General features: G+C 42.7%; 1 protein-coding gene across 1 annotated transcript in view; it reads left to right on the top strand.

The window, feature by feature from the left end:
* Positions 1-18319, top strand: part of CACNA1E (calcium voltage-gated channel subunit alpha1 E) — a 477487-nt gene that overhangs the window by 423758 nt on the left and 35410 nt on the right. The window contains exons 38-42 of the mRNA XM_081866509.1: positions 372-437; positions 1805-1896; positions 5198-5363; positions 6249-6376; positions 10696-10792. Coding sequence (XP_081722635.1) covers positions 372-437; positions 1805-1896; positions 5198-5363; positions 6249-6376; positions 10696-10792 — 549 coding nt within the window. The remainder of the gene's footprint in view (positions 1-371; positions 438-1804; positions 1897-5197; positions 5364-6248; positions 6377-10695; positions 10793-18319) is intronic.

Raw genomic sequence — 18319 nt, 5'->3', positions numbered from 1 at the left:
GCGTTCAGGAGCCAAAACGTTCGAAAACTAAACCGTTCAAAAACCAAGGTACGACTGTATATGCCACCTTGAGTTCTTTGGAGGAAAGTTGGGATATAAATGCAATAAATCAAAATAACAATAAAAGCCACCATTTTGCTGTAGCTCCAAGTAACTCAGAAACGGAGCTAACTCACCAGATTTCAAAGGGAAAACAAAATGCTTGCCTTTTTGTTTGTTTGAGCTTATTATTTGAATGATTTTTTTAAAAAAAAAAAAATGCCGGCGTTAAACAACTTGGGCACCTCAATGTAAAGGCAAAAATACAAGATATTTTAAATAAATGCTGTGCATTGAATACAACAAAACCTTTCATTCTCTGCATCTTTCAGGCCCTCCCCTACGTCTGTCTCCTGATTGCAATGCTCTTCTTCATTTATGCTATCATTGGGATGCAGGTAAGGCACCACCTGAAAGACCTAAGACTCTGTGTCTGGCAGGTAAAGGAGCTAGAGGCTGTCTGTGAGGTTTGAGGACAGAACATATTGATCATGAATAATAACAATAATAGTTACCATTAGGTGCTCAATTGATGATGGTGATATAGTGGTACCTCTGGTTATATACTTAATTCATTCCAGAGGTCCGTTCTTAACCTGAAACTGTTCTTAACCTGAGGTACCACTTTAGCTAATGGGGCCTCCCGCTGCTTCCGTGCCACCGCCGCACAATTTCTGTTCTAATCCTGAAGTAAAGTTCTTAACCCAAGGTACTGCTTCCAAGTTAGCAGAGTCTGTAACCCGAAGTGATTGTAACCTGAAGTGTTTGTAACCCGAGGTACCACTATAATAGTAATAATAATAATAATACTTTATTATTTATACCCCACCCATCTGGCTGGGTTTCCCCAGCCACTCTGGGCGGCTTCCAATAAAACACTAAAATACAATAACCTATTAAGCATTAATAGCTTCCGTAAACAGGGCTGCCTTCAGATGTCTCCTAAAAGTCAGATGGTTGCTTATTTCCTTCACATCTGATGGGAGGGCATTCCACAGGGTGGGTGCCACTACCGAGAAGGCCCTCTGCCTGGTTCCCATCAGATGTCAAGGAAATAAACAACTATCTGACTTTTAGAAGACATCTGAAGGCAGCCCTGTTTAGGAAAGTTTTTAATGTTTGATGTTTTATTGTGTTTTTAATATTCTGTTGGGAGCTACCCAGAGTGGCTGGGGAAAACCAGACAGATGGGCGGGGTATAAATAATAATAATAATAATAATAATAATAATAATAATAATACCTGCAGAGCAGTTTCATTTGTCATCTGACCCTGAGTTGTTCAATCTGGTATTCAGCCATGCAGACTAAATGAGACTTTTGTGCCCTTTAAAAACAAAAAAGGAGTATAGAATTTACTCTACTTTTCACGTGAAGGACTGCTTGCCAATTAGCATGATCTGGAGCAAACCCAGCCTTGAGGCAGACCTTGGAGCGGCAAACAGTTTGCGAGAGGATTTTCTTTCCATGGAATTAATGCATATTTCCATTGCCCCATGCTTGCTCCAGGTCAAAGAGACTTTGCAGGTTTCTGGCACCCTACGAAAACCTGTTAACCAGAAACAAAAGTGCCATAAGTGAACACACTGTTAGCAGTGACGACATTTTCAATTATCTCCCTTGCCCTAGTGCCATGGGACTTTGGAGGAAGTGAAATAAAGAGGTAGTCAGGACTTTGTACACTTCGTATTAACCCAACTGGGAGATTGCTGTATTTGTCGTTGCCAAATCTTCTCCACTGGGTTTTCATTTCTCTGTGCCTTCAGGTTTTTGGGAATATCAAACTGGATGAAGAAAGCCACATTAATCGTCACAACAATTTCCGCAGCTTTCTGGGCTCACTGATGCTGCTTTTCAGGTAAACGGACTTTTAACACTCATACAAGGATTCATTCCAATGTTTTAGGTTAAAATGTGACATTGCCTTTACCAGTATGATTTCAAAAAGGTTTTGGAAGCTGTTCCAGCAAATAACTGACTACCCGCCTACTTGCTGCCAAGCTGAAGGATGGCATCAGTAAAGTTCCCCTTTGGGCAGCTTACCATTTTGGACTCACAGCTGTCCATGGAGGCGCAGGTTAATTCTTTGTCCAGGGCGGCTGTCTACCAGCTCCATCTGGTACGTAGGCTGGGACCCTCCCTGCCCGCAGACTGTCTTGCCAGAGTTGTGCATGCTCTGGTTATCTCCCGCTTGGACAACAGCTATGCGCTCTATGTGGGGCTACCTTTGAAGGTGATCCAGAAACTGCAATTAATCCAGAATGTGGCAGCTAGACTGGTGACTGGGAGTGGCCCTCGAGACCACATAACACCAGTCTTGAAAGACCTACATTGGCTCCCAGTACGTTTCCAGGCACAATTCAAAGTGTTGGTGCTGACCTTTAAAGCCCTAAACGACCTCAGCCCAGTTTACCTGAAGGAGCGTCTCCACCCCCATCGTTCATCCCGGACACTGAGATCCAGCGCCGAGGGCCTTCTGGCGGTTCCCTCATTGCAAGAAGTAAGGTTACAGGGAACCAGGCAGAGGGCCTTCTCGGTAGTGGCGCCTGCCCTGTGGAACGCCCTCCCAGCAGATGTGAAGGAAATAAGCAGCTATCTTCTCTTTAAAAGACATCTGAAGGCAGCCCTGTTTAGGGAAGTTTTTAATATTTAATGCTGTATTGTTTTTAACACTTGATTGGAAGCCGCCCAGAGTGGCTGGGTTAGCTCAGCCAGATGGGCGGGGTATAAATAATAAATTATTATTATTATTATTATTATTATTATTATTATTATTATTATTATTATTATTATTACCTAGAAAGGACAGTTTGACCCCAAAGGGCTTTGTGGACAACATGTTCGGTTTGTTCTAGCTGAACTAACAGGCAGGATTTACAAGAATTTGGATCTCCTAATGAGTTTGCAGCTGTAGTCACTTCCTAACTTTTGACTCCAGTTAACGCGGGTGGCGATGGGGTCTAAACCACTGAGCCTCTTGGGCTTGCAAATCAGAAGATTGGCGGTTCGGATCTCCATGGTGGAGTGAGCACCCGTTGCTCTGCCCCAGCTCCTGCCAACCTAACAGTTCGAAAGCACACCAGCGCAAGTAGATAAATAGGTATCACTGTGGTGGGAAGGTAAATGGCATTTCCGTGCGCTCTGGTTTCCATCACGGTGTCCCGTTGCACCAGAAGCTGTTTAGTCCTGCTGGCCACATGACCCGGAAAGCTGTCTGTGGACAAATGCCAGCTCCCTTGGCCTGAAAGTGAGATGAGCGCCACAACCCCATAGTCACCTTTGACTGGACATAACCGTCCCGGGGTCCTTTACCATTTTTTTTATCTTAATGCCAATACATGGTAAAACCATTCATTGCCAAAGTTGCAGACAAAGCTATCCTGCTAGAATGACCACAATTACATATAATTATCATCCTATGCACAACCCCCCGCTTGGATCTAATTATCCATTATGTTAAGTGTCCTCCCTCTCTTCTTTCTAATGGAATGTAATCAAATCAATAAGTTAATAATGACATAATGACATCCTATACTCAGTTTTACGTTGGCTATTTTGAAATGGCATTTGCACCAGCTTTGGAAGGCATCCTGATAATTGATGAACACACACACACACACACACACACACACCCTGGGGGGTCCCTGGTCAGCATAAAAAACTTCCAGATAACTCGCCAGCTTCACTGGATGTGGAATCAATGTGGGATCTTTGTAAACTATCTGAATAATTTGTCCAGCAGTGCGGACTGTGCTTGTGTGGGTTAATTATTGCTCTCCTTCCTTGCTGCTACCATAAACGCCCCTATTTGTGTGACGCTACATGGTGTGCAGGGTGGATAAAAACAAATGATTTTTTAAAAATGGATTTTTTTTATTTAAATCGGATTTTTAAAATAAAATGCTTTTGGAGGAAAGATCTTTCTAAAGATAGTTTTCTGTTTAAATTACATTATAGTCCAAAGGCTATTCATCAGGAAATAAGGATTTGTTTTAAGTTTTTCATGTGTGCTAAAACTCAGTCTAAGTTTTTTTAAAAAAATTGTTTAACCTCATTAGTTAACAAACATGGATACATATGCTATAATATTATTGTTTCAGTTAAATAAATTGTTTAAATTGTTACTAGTAATTATTTTTTCTCCTTCCAATAAAGTACAGCAAAAAAGTTCTCCAAATATAAACAGTTAACTTATGGAACCTCACAATAATTTCATAATTATCTGTCTGTGTGTTCCTAATAGAATAACCAAATCAGTAATTTTTGATATAACTGTAGAAACTACTCTAAAAGTTTATCAGTCCAAAAATGAAACCTTCCTCTGATTGTAAATATTAAGATTTATACCAGCAAGAATGAGACTTTCTGTAAAAAAAGAAGATTTAAATCAAGTCTTACTGACTAGTGATTTAAATCATGATTTAAATTGATTTGGTTTAAATCAAATCCACCCTGATGGTGCATGAACTAGGACCACTGCTTTTTTGGGACAGCAGATCCTGTTCGCCCCACCCCACCTGCCACACATAGACACCCCAAACTACCGTATTTTTCGCTCCATAAGACACACTTTTTTCCTCCTAAAAAGTAAGGGGAAGTGTCTGTGTGTCTTATGGAGCAAATGTGTGGTCGATCGCCGACTCCCTTTCCGGCCCTGCCCCCTTGGCCAGGCCTCCATTGTCAAATGTTCTGCAGACAGAGGCTGTTTGTTTCCCCAGCGACATCTGACTGGATGATTAGATTATCTGTCTGGAAACTGTAAAAACGGCTCCCTTTCCTTTCCTTAAGAAGCTGCAGGACTTATGAACCCCATAAGAACAGGATTTTTTCCCTTTGCAAAGTAAGCTCCACAACTTTGAGCTGATCCTTTAAAAAGGGGCTTTTCCCCTTTGCAAAAGAAGCTGCGCAACTTTGAGCTGATCCCCCCCCAAAACAGGGCTTTCCCCCTTTCCTCCTCTAAAAACTAGGTGCGTCTTATGGTCAGGTGCGTCTTGTGGAGCGAAAAATACAGTACTGCTGGAATCAAATCACAGTCTGCCACGATGTGGCTATGCCATCCTCTGAAGCAGCAGAGATTGGCTGATGCAAGAAGCAATTAATTGCGAGGGATTTGGTGAATGAAGCAGTAAACTTGGAAGATGTGTTTGTTCTGCGTGCAGGAGCGCCACAGGGGAGGCGTGGCAGGAGATCATGCTTTCATGCCTGGAAGGGAAAGGATGTGAGTCGGACACCACGGCAACATCTGGGCAGAACGAGAATGAGCGATGTGGCACAAATCTGGCATACGTATACTTTGTCTCCTTTATCTTCTTCTGCTCCTTTTTGGTGAGTCCCACTTCCTTTCTCCTTTGCCCCTAATGGAATCCAGAAGGATCCTCCACATGGAACAGAGAGAGGATTTCGCTGTCATTGTGCCACATGCAGGAACCTGCTTGACAGTATTTTTTCCCTCTTTTTCTCCATCTATTTATATTCCCTTTTGCTCTCTTCTGTCTCTGCTTACCCCTGTCCTCTTTCTCTTTTTGGATGGATGAGCCTGTCAATTTTGGTTTCTCTCAGTTTCTCATCTTTCCACACTTAAAACTCGGATTGCAGTATTTCCACATCGGTTTGCGTGTTTTTTCTGAAGGGTCTTGTGTGGTTAAGAGCGGTAGACTCATAATCTGGTGAACCGGGTTTGCGTCTCCGCTCCTCCACATGCAGCTGCTGGGTGACCTTGGGCTAGTCACACTTCTCTGAAGTCTCTCAGCCCCACTCACCTCACAGAGTGTTTGTTGTGGGGGAGGAAGGGAAAGGAGATTGTTAGCCGCTTTGAGACTCCTTAGGGTAGTGATAAAGCGGGATATCAAATCCAAACTCTTCTTCTTCTCTTGTGAAAATAGGTCGGGATCCTAGTTTACATTTCTCCCGACAGACACATGTTTGTTTGCAACTTTGCCTCAATGCACACAGTTTTTTGAAAGCGATTTCCCCTAACAACATACCTTTCTCTATGTCGTTTTCACTAATATATGGAATTTAACCACATGTTTCCCCAATGTGTGCTTTGGTTGCATCACAAAATGAATTATGAAATATGAATTTCAAAGGATGGCCACATATTGTGTAGGGACTTATAAATTTGGTAGGTTTGCATTGAAATGTGAACTGTGCCAGTTTCTCTCCAGACTTTCCTTGTTACACGTTCGTCTTGTTTCCTCCCTACTTAAGATGCTGAATCTCTTTGTGGCCGTCATCATGGACAATTTTGAATACCTGACTCGAGATTCCTCCATCTTGGGACCGCATCACCTTGACGAATTTGTCCGGATTTGGGCAGAGTATGACAGAGCTGCGTGGTATGTAGGCACCCCCTGTTTTTAAGCCCTCTGCAAAATCTGTTTAGAAATGACGCCCAAGACAAACAGGATGGAAGGGAATTAACCCTTCAGGCTCCAAATGTGCCTATGAGAAGCCGCCTAGAAGTTGCATTGGAAGACGTTTTGCTTACCCAAACAATGCAGAGTTTGAGCTGGTCTGAATTAAGGGTTAAAGCTCAGGTTTTATTTATTAATATTTTCTAAGGTCAGGGTTTTCTGCATTTTTATAGTAATGGTTTTGTGAGCTGCATCTGGGAATCCTGTGAAAAAAGAGCAGTTCCCCATTTCATGAAGCAGTTGGGTCTGCCAGATATGCACCCATGTTTCTTGCGGCAAACATGCCTGATGTGAATGACAAACAAATATCCTATACTAAGCGCACTGAGGATGAGCCGTGGTCTGATCAGAGCTCTGGTGTGTGCAAGATTGTGATTTCTTTTTTGCTTTTATTGTGGCATCTTTTGGGGTCTGCAGCATGGAGGTTGCAAACAACTCCTTGCACACACTTCCACATCTAAGTGGCCACCCTCTGGCTGGTGGTCTTCACTACTCTCCCCATCCCCCCCCAAAAAGTTTCAGGAATCCTTCAGAAAATATTGTTTTCTAGAATGTCTCCCATGAGCGTTTCAACATACTAGCCTGACCCCAGTGTCCCAGTACGATAGTGCTTAGCCTGAACTGGCGTTGACATTTGTTCGCCACCACAAGTAAGCTTTTGAGACCTCAGATTTCCCGCCAGAGAACTTGAAAGCCTTTTTATGTTGACCTTTCTCCAAGAACTGGCTTGGACCACCCTGAGATTCCAGTCCTTTTAAAATCGGTGTGAATGTTCACAAATCTAGAAAAGCGATGGGTCCTCTCTGGAGCTCTTGCAATTCTGGAATCTCCCTAATTGCCGTGAATCTGCCTTTGCCTACCTGAAACCTAGTTTTATTGTTTTACCTGAATTCATCTAGTTTGCTGTGATCCTGATATTATTAGTTTATGGTGTGTGACCTTTTGTATTTTTTCGGCCATAGTTCTTTCTTTCTTTGCAATGGTGTAAATCAGTGGTGTCCAATCTTTTTTCAAAGAGGGCCAGAATGGATGAAGTGAAGGACCGCGAGGATTGAAGTTGTTGAGGGTCATTACCCCAGGAAATGAACTGCCACAGGGGCCAGAATAAACTGACCAGTGGGCCAGATTAGGCCCCTGAAACGAACTTTGGATATGCCTGATGTCAAGCCTTGAATGTAACACAGAATATGGGTTGTAAAGAGCAGTTGATATTGATTATCACCTTTGAAATCAGAGCTGAAACACACAGGAAAAATTCTCAACACTGTAGCTCTCATTAGGCTATTCCACTTTGCCATACACATTGGGGGTTGTATCTTTTAAATGTCCCCATATATAAAAGATTTCTGCACATAGAAATCTAGAACATCAGGAACTATTGCCTTAATACGCTACATTTGTGTATGTAGCTATATTATTATTATGGAGGATCATTCAAACATATGGTCCCTTACCATCAGCCTGAAGTGGTAAATACCAGCAAAACCCATCACACACAATGAAGGATGCTTGAGCCCACCTTTAAAAGTAAACTGACCCAATTTACATTTCCTGAACTAATTCATGAATTGGAATGCAGCTATCCTTTGGTTTTTGCACTTCTCCAAATATTTAGTCTCAAAAAAGTGCCAAAAATTGTATTTTAGGCTCAAGTGGATATAAAAATGTGCATTTTGAATTAAGATGTGTACAAAAAATGCATGTCTTAAAACTTTGTTTTCTTGTGGTGGTGTTTTGTTTTTGGTTTTTTAAAGCAGAATATTTCAGTAATGGGAAGCACTTTGCATAGGCAATTAGGACAAGCATATTTTTAGACTGGTCTAAAAATGTTTTTAAATAAGTAAGTAAACAAATATTGTGGCATTGGGTACTCATTGGCAAGAGCCTACTTATCAAATAGCACGGCCATGGGGAACCTCCAGTCCATATGTCTAAATCTAAATCCAGTCCATATGTCTAAATCTAAATCCTAGGCCACACCCACCTGTCCCACACGTGACATCATATGTGATGTCATAGATGACATCATAGTAGCTGATTGGTACCTGCAGACCCAACTGGGAATGCCTGCACTCAATTCAATGGCTGCAATGGGCACCAACTGCAAACCCCACTTTGGGCAGGGATCTGCTCTGCTTGAGAGCGCCAGTCTCAGAAGGGCTTTCCTGGGGGAGCTCAGGACCCAGCTCACCAGCTTTATTCTGTTTCCCACCCCGAAATACCTTGTGAAAAATTAGGAATAAACACATTTGTATTTAAGGTCCCATAGGCAAGCATATCTACTCTTCTGAGCTCTGTATCTGCTTTTGGTAGCTGTCAACCTTCCCTTTTTTTGCGGGAAATTCCCTTATTTCAGCGCTGTTTCCCGCTACTATCCCGGATTGTTAGATATCCCATAGACTGCCTCCAGGACAGGTGAGGCTGCTGATCCCTTATTTTCAAATCCGAAAGTTGACAGCTATGGTAGCATCAGGCTGTTCTTTTCATGGCGCAAGCTCATTTTGAGCAGGAATGTCAAATTTTCTGGAACAATTAAGGAGTTCATAGGATTAGTTAGGGTTTGGACAAAAGGGAAAATAATAATTGGCTTTTTCTTGGGGGAGGGGTAATCGGGGTGTAAATTAAGCTTACCAGACATCCCCGTTTCCCAGGGACAGTCCCCAGATTTACAAATCAGTCCCCATACAAAATCCATTGAAGTTGAAAAGTGTCCCTGAATTCACTGAAAAAAATCTGGTAACCTTAGTGTAAACATAAAAATTGGTTTACCTTTTCTTACCTTGCCCCCTCAGACTCTGAATTTCCTACTGCTATTCCCCTAGCAGTCTTGCACTTTGCTAAGACTTTCTTTTTGAAAGTTGGCATTGCTGTGAGAAGTCAGGATTATTGGATATCCGCCTTCGTATTTGGCACACATTTGCTTAATCGGTCTATTTAAAAAAACAATGTGATGATTGTGTTTCTGAATTAAAGTGGTAATTTTAAGAAACAACAAACAGGGGTGAGGAGCCTGCGGCCAAATTTACATCCTCCCTGACCATTGTCTATGTTGGCAGGGGCTGATGGGAGTTGAGACCACAGGTTCTGCACCTCGCAAGCCACGATAGGCCAATTCTGCAACCCATGGCTGGAAATTTGGTTCTCTCTGGGGTGATACAATTGCCTTTGGGCTGTAACATGTCCCATGACTGTGTCCGCACATACACAAAATGTACGTCTGCATACAAAACTAGCATATCAGCGAGAAGGGCTCTGTAGCCTAGTTTTCTCCCTGATATTCTGGCTTTCTGTCTGGTCAGATACAGATATATTTGTGTGGGCAGTTTTTTACGTGAGAATCAGGGCACAGATTTATCACCTCAGTGAGAAACAGGCCAAAGTGGGGAAACAGGATTAAATAGGAGCTCCATTGTGAACTTCTTCACACCTCTCCTATAGTTTTCCACAGAGAAGCAAATGGGTCATTTGCCAGATAGGAAAACTGTCAAGGAATGGGAAGAGAATGAGAAGATTAAAGTCAGATTTCACTGTGAAAAGTGGAAAGAGTGGGGATCTCCTCGCACATCTCAAAAAAGCTTTTTCTTGTACCAGGGATTTGGCTTGCAGTGGCCTCACCCCCACCATTAAATAGATTTGCCACGTTCTGATAACTTTTGATCTGTGGCTCCCCTGTCAGGAATTACGGGTTGCCATTAGATTGTTCTCTTACTGCACAATACTGTCTAGCTGTGTTGGACTGCAGGCTTGGATTCAGTCTCACATTTCTCACGGTGCAACTCTGTGCAACTTGTTTACATTTCCTCACAAAACTTTCCGCTTTCGGAAAATGGGAACGAAACCGATTTAGCACCTCCAGAAAGGTGTTTTTTTAAAATAATAATAAAGTGTGTTGACTTTATTTAAATAACCAGCTTTGCAAAACTCTTCTGGCTGATCCAGGGATGAGTGTCAATATATGGGCTAAGATCTGCTAATTCGTGGCAGACTGCTGCATCTTTCCTCAGCCTCAGTTCGCGACAACTTTGACCCTTTCGTACTCACTTTGTTGACAAATGGGATGGGATCCAAGCTTCCCAGTCAGAGCAGTAGCTATCTTTTCCACAGGCCGCTCAGAGCTTTTTCCGAGCTGGAGACGGAAGGGGAAAGTTGCACAAATCTGGTGCCATCAGTTAGTTTTGCACTTGCATCCTCTTCCCCATTTCCTGAGCAGCCCTATTAACGCACCTGTGCTTCCTTTCCAGTGGCAGGATCCTGTATAAGGATATGTACACATTAGTACGGGTGATCTCGCCTCCTCTGGGCCTGGGAGAGAACTGCCCCTACAGGGTGGCGTACAAGGTTTGCCTCCCAATCCCCAGCCACAACCCGGCAATGGGAACATCCTGTTAAACCCCTCCTTCCCGACCCTCTGCTCTGCCACCACTGCTCCTCATCAGGCATTGCTTAAACCTGAGTTTAAAGAGATCCACACCCTTTCAGAACCAGCAGCTGTTGTGCCAGGAAGGGATGGGGGGGGGGTGAGAGAAGGCTTTGGTTTGTCTGCCTAAGCTGCAAATTCATTCTGGTCCTCTAAAGGTTTTCCTTCCTTTCTTTTCTTTTGTGGGTTGTGTCTCCTGAGCACGGATAATACACCCGGGAAGCACGACCTTTGCCTCTCGGATCAGAGCCCTCTCTGATGGCACATCTTTTATCTTCCGAGTGGGCATTGCTATTGCTCTTTAACCAGTGCGGCTACAAAAAATATGCAGGAGAAAATGCGAGGCAAGAGGTTGAGGGACAAAAAGCAAAGCGAGGAGGACATGGGGAGAAAGATGTCGTCACCAGAGACTCGGTTGTGAAGGTGTTACAGTTTTAAGCACAGGAGCTCTGGTTATTGAATCTTGCACTGTTTCTGACCCTCCAGAGTAATGCCATTGGGGTTCACGATGTATCTCCTAAGAGTGCTATTCAGTTTGCCAGACTCAACATCCTGATTTATGCCCAGCTCTCGGTGACATCTGCTGTACCTTGAGGGCTCATACAGCTGACTACTCCTCAGCCAAAATGTTTTAAAACCCCACTCAACAAAGAAAACCAGCTTGTCAGATGATAGAAGGCTAATCTAGAAGAACCCTTGCCCCCAATATCTAATTTTCTGTGTGGAAGGAATATTTTTTTTTTGTATGAAAGAACATTCTATCTCCCATGCAGTCTGAAGTGATGCAGATTGCCATCTTAGTAAGACCTAGGCCCTAATGAATGTTTATTTGAAAGTATTGCCCATTGTGGCTATCTCTATTTTCCCTACACACACACACACATGTCAAATTCTTATTTTTTTTTCACCTGTCAGATTGTTTGAAAGCATTTAGACTGTTCTTATATTTTTTGCAAATTACAAGCTTTGATCACTTATATTTCTTGAGAGCTTCGGTTGTTTATTCTTTGCAAGTCATTGGCAGTAAACAAGGTTTCAACCTTCATTATGCCAAGAAAAAAACCACTCAGTTTAGATGAGGACTAGGATTAAAGTTTGTTCCATCCCTTGTAGTTGAGTAAACTTCAAAATAAATAAATAAAAATGCAATCTAAGCTGTCGTCTCCATAAGAGAAGCTGCAAAAGAACCTCAGATTCGTGTGTTATTCCTTTGCCAGTTCCAAAACTCATTCTTGAAACCCACTCGCAATGATTTCTATTGTGATTTAACAAATGACAGCCAAGATGGATTAACCTTACAGAATAATTAACTCTGTAAGTTTAGCAAGTGTTCAGCCTCCACATAAATACGTCACTGATTATTTTCCTGGTGACATTATGTGTAATATACTCTTATTACACATGTGCTAGAGTGAATCATTTTGTCTAAAATAAGCTCTAGTGTATAAGCAAAAGCAACAACTTTTGGCACTGGTATTGATGGCAAATGGTTACCAAATTTTGTCTGGTGTAAACAGCTGTCTGTAATACTGTTGTGCAGTGTAAATGGAGCCCCTTCGCAGCCCTGAAAAATAAACAAACCAGTCATTCTTTGTTTCCTTTTGCTGTTAAGTCCTCCTCACCATTGCATTCTGGGGCTAAAGACGTCTAAGAAACAGCATCTTTCGTTCACTTGACACATCACCCAGTAATGTTGAGGTTGTTTAGGAAGCCCTTGTCCGAGACATATTTCATTCTTTCCTTGGTCTGAAATCTGCCGCAGGTACAGTACAATCGTTCCATCATGTTCAAAACAAATAGGCTTCTACTTCAGTGTGTCCCTTTTAATAAAGAGCTGTTTCAAGAGACATGGTTATGAGAAACCTTGCCTTTGAGAAAATACAGGAATTGCCGCTCATGGGGCAATGTGCTTCACAAATCACAACAATGCATCTTTGCAATACGTTAATGTTTGGGATCGTCCTTCATGGTTCTTGCACTGCTTCCCTCGGCGAGGAAAGAACATGTGGTACCAGCCCATGTCTTCTTTTTGCACCAGATGCCTGGGTCTTAAAACGCATCTTTCATAGCTAAATCAAATCTTTTGTTGCCTTTCTGTACTCATGCAGTTCAGTTCCAGAAAGCATTAGAACTTACTGCATTCCATGGTTGACACTCACAACCCATAGTGAGTTTACGGAGCTGCCTTTTGATCATGGAGAGATAATAGAAATCATGTAGGTTTTCTCCCAACTTGGCAGCAACAGCAAGAACAATCGGTTACAGTCATCAAAAGATCATTGGGCAAGTTGACAGTTACCTGTGTAGCATTTACTGTGCACAGGACCAAGGCTTGGCCAGATTTTCACTGGCATTTGGCTTTTTTACCATTTTGTTTTTGTTTTTTTTAAATATTTTTTTATTAAGTTTTAAAAATAACAACAAACAAGAAAAGAAAAACAAATACACAAAAATACAAAATTATAAAATACATAAAAAAGAAAAATAGTTTCAAAAAAGAAAAGAAAAAACATTTAAAAAGAAGAAGAAACACAAAAATCCCTCTTTTTACTTGTCATCTTTGATTCACTTATTTTCTTGACTTCCTCACATCTCCCTTTTTTGTATCCCTGTTGAAAATTAATTCAGCAAATTCATGTCCAATTAATTTATCTAATTATCCATCTAATCTTATTTTTAACCTCTTCAATTCATTTCAATGCCATTAGCATTCAAAAATTTTACAATATTTCTGTAAATAAATTTTAAATTTCTTCCAATTTTCTTCCACCAACTCTTCTCCCTGGTCTCAGATTCTGCCAGTCATTTCCGCCATTTCCATATATTCCATTACTTGCATCTGCCATTCTTCCAGAGTGGGTAGATCTTGTGTCTTCCAATGCTTTGCGATGAGTATTCTTGCTGCTGCTGTAGCATACATAAAAAAGGTTCTATCCTTCTTTAACACCAATTGGCCGACTGGCTTTTTCACCATTTTGGAAGAAAAAGGCTTTTATCCAAATACTTGCCGTTTTTCTATAGTCATGAAAATCCAATTGCCCTTAGATCTCAACTTCACTTTTACCACAGTCGATTGCCATCTCAGTCCCCACAATGTCCTGTCCTTCTGTTTCTCACAAGATTTTACTGCAAGGTCTCAGAGCTATGATTTAGTTCATTGCTCACCACAAAATTATATATAATTCCCTGTTTGAAATGTTTCGCTCAGGGCTACAGACCTAATATCTGGGGGAGGGAGAAGTAAATCAAATTTGAAAGTATCTGTCTTACTTTGAAACTAGCAGTTTTTAGGGAGAGAGCATTTCAAGGCCTGTCCTTGGATAAAAACAGCAACAAGCGAAGCTCCCCTCAAATGTAGAAGTTCCCGTAAAAACTGTTTTCATGATGCACAAGCCACCAAAAGGACTGCCTAGACATGTTAAATAAAGGGCCCATGTTTAAAATGGGGGAAGGTGGACATTATGAGGAAACTGAGACAACAGGGAATGATCAAGTACAAGACAAACAAAAAACAAGAAAACAAGAAATTAAGAGACTTGAGAGTCCCATGGACTGCAAGAAGATCAAACCTATCCATTCTGAAGGAAATCAGCCCTGAGTGCTCACTGGAAGGACAGATCGTGAAGCTGAGGCTCCAATACTTTGGCCACCTCATGAGAAGAGAAGACTCCCTGAAAAAGACCCTGATGATGGGAAAGATGGAGGGCACAAGGAGAAGGGGACGACAGAGGACGAGATGGTGGGATAGTGTTCTCGAAGCTACCAGCATGAGTTTGACCAAACTGCGGGAGGCAGTGGAAGACAGGAGTGCCTGGCGTGCTCTGGTCCATGGGGCACAAAGAGTCAGATACGACTAAACAACAATGAATGACCTCTACAAATAATACAGTTAATGTAGATGTAGCTCTTAATGTGCTCATATTTGTTTAGTTCAAAGATAAAAGGAAGGCCTTTGGAGCAAGTTCAAATACCTGACTTAGGAAATAGGAGGCAAGTTCCCAGTAGCAGAAGTTCCCAGTGTCTCTTTCTGGGAACAAAGGAGAAATGCCTAGCTTTCCACGTTGAGAAGCCCTTTCTAAGCGCCTTGGGACAGTTTTCTCCTGTATCATTCATTCTTTCTTTCTCTATCTGTCTGTCTGTCTCATCTGCAAGCTAGTAAGAGCATCCATGGTGAGAATATGGAGAAGTGGTCTTTATTCTTCTTCTCCACTGATCCCCATACTTAGAACCACAGAACCACAGCATTGTAGAGTTTCAAGGGACCCTGAGGGTCATCAATTCAACCCCCTGCAATGCAAGAATATCAACTGAAGCATCCATGACAGATGGCCATCCAACCTCTGCTTAAAAACATCCATGGAAGGAGAGTCCACCACCTTCCAAGGAAGACTGTTGTACTGTCAAACAGCTTTTACAGTCAGAAAATTCCTCCTGACACTTAGTCAGAATCTCCTTTCTTGTAACTTGAAGACATTGGTTGAGGTCCTACTCTCCAGAGCAGGAAAAAACCAATCATTTTCCCTCTTCCATGTGGCAGCCATTTAGATATTTGTAGATGGCTATCACATCTTCTCTCAGTCTCCTGGGGAAAAACCATACCCAACTCAACCGTTCTGCATAAGGCTTGGTTTCTAGACCCTTGATCATCTTGGTTGCCTTCCTCTGCACAATATCCTTCTTAAATTGTGGTGCCCAGAACTGAACACTGTACTCCAGGTGTGCTCTGACCAAGGCAGAATAGCATGGTGCTTTTACTTCCTTTGATCTGGACACTAGACTTCTGTTGATACAACCTAGAATAGCATTAGCTTTTTTTTGCTCCTGCATCACACTGTTACCTCATGTTAAGCTTGTGGTCCACCAAGACCCTTAGATCCTTTATACATGTCCTACTAGTAAGCCAGGTGTCCCCATCCTATATTTGTGCATCTGTTTTTTCCTGTCTAAGTGCAGAACCTTACATTTGTCCCTATTGTTAGGTTGGGCTCAGTCCTTCAATCTGTTGAGTACATATCGTGTCCCGATTCTGTCTTCTGTGGTATTAGATGCACCTCCCATTTGCGGTGACATCCGCAAATTTGTTGAGCGTCTTCTCAATTCCTTCATCCAAGTTGTTTATAGAGACAACAACAACTAGCCCTGGGCACGTTTCACTTTTTCCCAGGAAGATGAGGAGGAGCTTAAAGATTCCAAACGAAGCCCCCAAGTCCGTAGTTGTGCCTTTTCTACTGGATTCTAAGCCCACGTAGCTGTTCTCCATGAAACTCTTATGCATAGGCTGATAAGATGCTGCAATGAGAAAGTTACAAAATAGGAAGTACTAGCCAGGGAGTAGATTCAGGTACGTAGCTGTGTTGGTCTGGCACAGTCAAAATATATGAAAAAATTAAAAATTGTCCAGTAGCACCTTAGAGACCAACTAAGTTTGTTCTTGGAGCAAACTTGAGAGCCAGTGTGGTGTAGTGGTTAAGAGTGGTGGACTCGTAATCTGGTGAACCGGGTTCGCGTCCCTGCTCTGCCACATGCAGCTGCTGGGTGACCTTGGGCTAGTCACACTTCTCTGAAGTCTCTCAGCCCCACTCACCTCACAGAGTGTTTGTGGTGGGGGAGGAAGGGAAAGGAGAATGTTAGCCGCTTTGAGACTCCTTCGGGTAGTGATAAAGCGGGATATCAAATCCAAACTCCTCTTCTTCTTCTTGGTATAAGCTTTCGTGTGCACGCACACTTCTTCAGATAGCCAGGGGGTGTCCTTTACGGTTACTTTAGAATGCGGGGAGCACAAATGAACCCTGAAGCTCAGAAGGCCAAAACAGCTGCCTCTGCCAAGACTCTTTAAACTCCAAGCAGGTGAAACTTGAAGCCGCATGTGAGAAAGAACCGGGGGGCGGGAAGAGCATGGCATGTAGAATTTTCTTCCTGCTTTTCTTTTCTTAGCCACTTAGCATGCCTTTGCACCAGTGCATGGTGGGAAAGTTCTCCATCCCCAGGGCTGGATGGAAGCAAAAGAAACACATTCCTTTGAGCCTGGTTCACTGCCCTCCTATGCAAGGCGATGCTTTCCGGTTGCATAGGCACTGCCAGAGGTGGGCGGTACATACCACTTCAGCCACGGGTTATGCCACAACGTGAATCTTAGGGCAGGACTTGGTGGGGAAGAAAGCAGGCTCTGCCAACAGCTCGGGTCCTGCCCATTCTCTGACGTCTGCACCACCATATCCTGAATAACCCTTTGTTGGAGTGTTGTGTATCTTGATTTATATACCACTTGCACACAGTCCTGGGAACGAGGTGGGGCAATGGCACGACACCTGCAAGGGGAAACCGGCCGTAAGAAACCAACGCCAGCCAATATGTATGGGAAGGCTGGCAAAACACGCCGGTGCCATTCTTGGGTCTGTGTGAGGGGCGATATAAATCCACATCAGCACAGGCTGTCATGTATGATTTGCATTGATTAATGGGTTTCCTGTTCTTTTCCTGTTTTGTCTGTTCTTTTCTCTCTTCTGTTCCCTGTGTTCTGTTTTGTTTGGGGGCATTTTTGGGGTCTCTGGGAATGCCTTGTTTTTCTTCCTTTCGTTCCTCTGCATCTTCCTCCCCTTCCCCTTGTCCTCTTTCCCCTCCATGACCAGTGGCCGCATCCATTACACTGAGATGTATGAAATGCTGACTCTCATGTCCCCACCACTAGGCCTCGGGAAGAGATGTCCCTCCAAAGTTGCTTATAAGGTAGAACAAACCCTTCTTTCCTTTATGGGCTGCTGGTCAGTGAGAAATGGGGGACGCATTAGCATGGGGTGGAAGTGCGGGTGGCTTACCGTATGGGGGGAGGGAAAGGAAGGACTATTTGTTTTTTTATGGCTACCGAATGCTCACAAACCATTAAGTACTGGTCTGCTTGCACACTACGAAATACTTACCTGCCACACAAGGTGCGATACTCTGCAATGGAAGCATGGCTATTATAGGAGAGGAATGTATGTAATGTCAGTGTAACTAAAGTGAGCCTGAAAGCTAAGGTGATCCCTTTTCAGCGTAGGAGACACACAGCGGTCATCTTTAATATAACTCCCAGAGATAAAAATGTACTTACTGTAATGCAGGCATAGGCAAGATGTTTTTGGACTACAACTCCCATCATCCCTAGCTAACAGGACCAATGGTCAGGGATGATGGGAGCTGTAGTCCCAAAACATCTGGAGGGCTGAGTTTGCCTATGCCTGCTTTAATGTAATGGAGGAGGAATCTTTGGAATTAAGCTCTTGCAAATACCGTATTTTTCCGTGTATAAGACTAGGTTTCCCCCCTAAAAATAATGTCAAAAATTAGGGGGTGTCTTATACACAGATTCATCCCCCCCCCATTTTCTTAAATCTGAGTCTTTTATAGACGTGGGTGTCTTTTATAGACGGGAAAATACGGTAATTTTTAGCTAGTACACGTAGTTATTA

Source organism: Podarcis erhardii (genome assembly GCF_964252035.2).
Source record: "Podarcis erhardii genome assembly, chromosome: 6".
Classification (NCBI taxonomy): domain Eukaryota; kingdom Metazoa; phylum Chordata; class Lepidosauria; order Squamata; family Lacertidae; genus Podarcis; species Podarcis erhardii.
The sequence above is the reverse complement of the archived record's forward strand: the minus strand, read 5'-3'. Positions and strand labels throughout refer to the sequence as shown.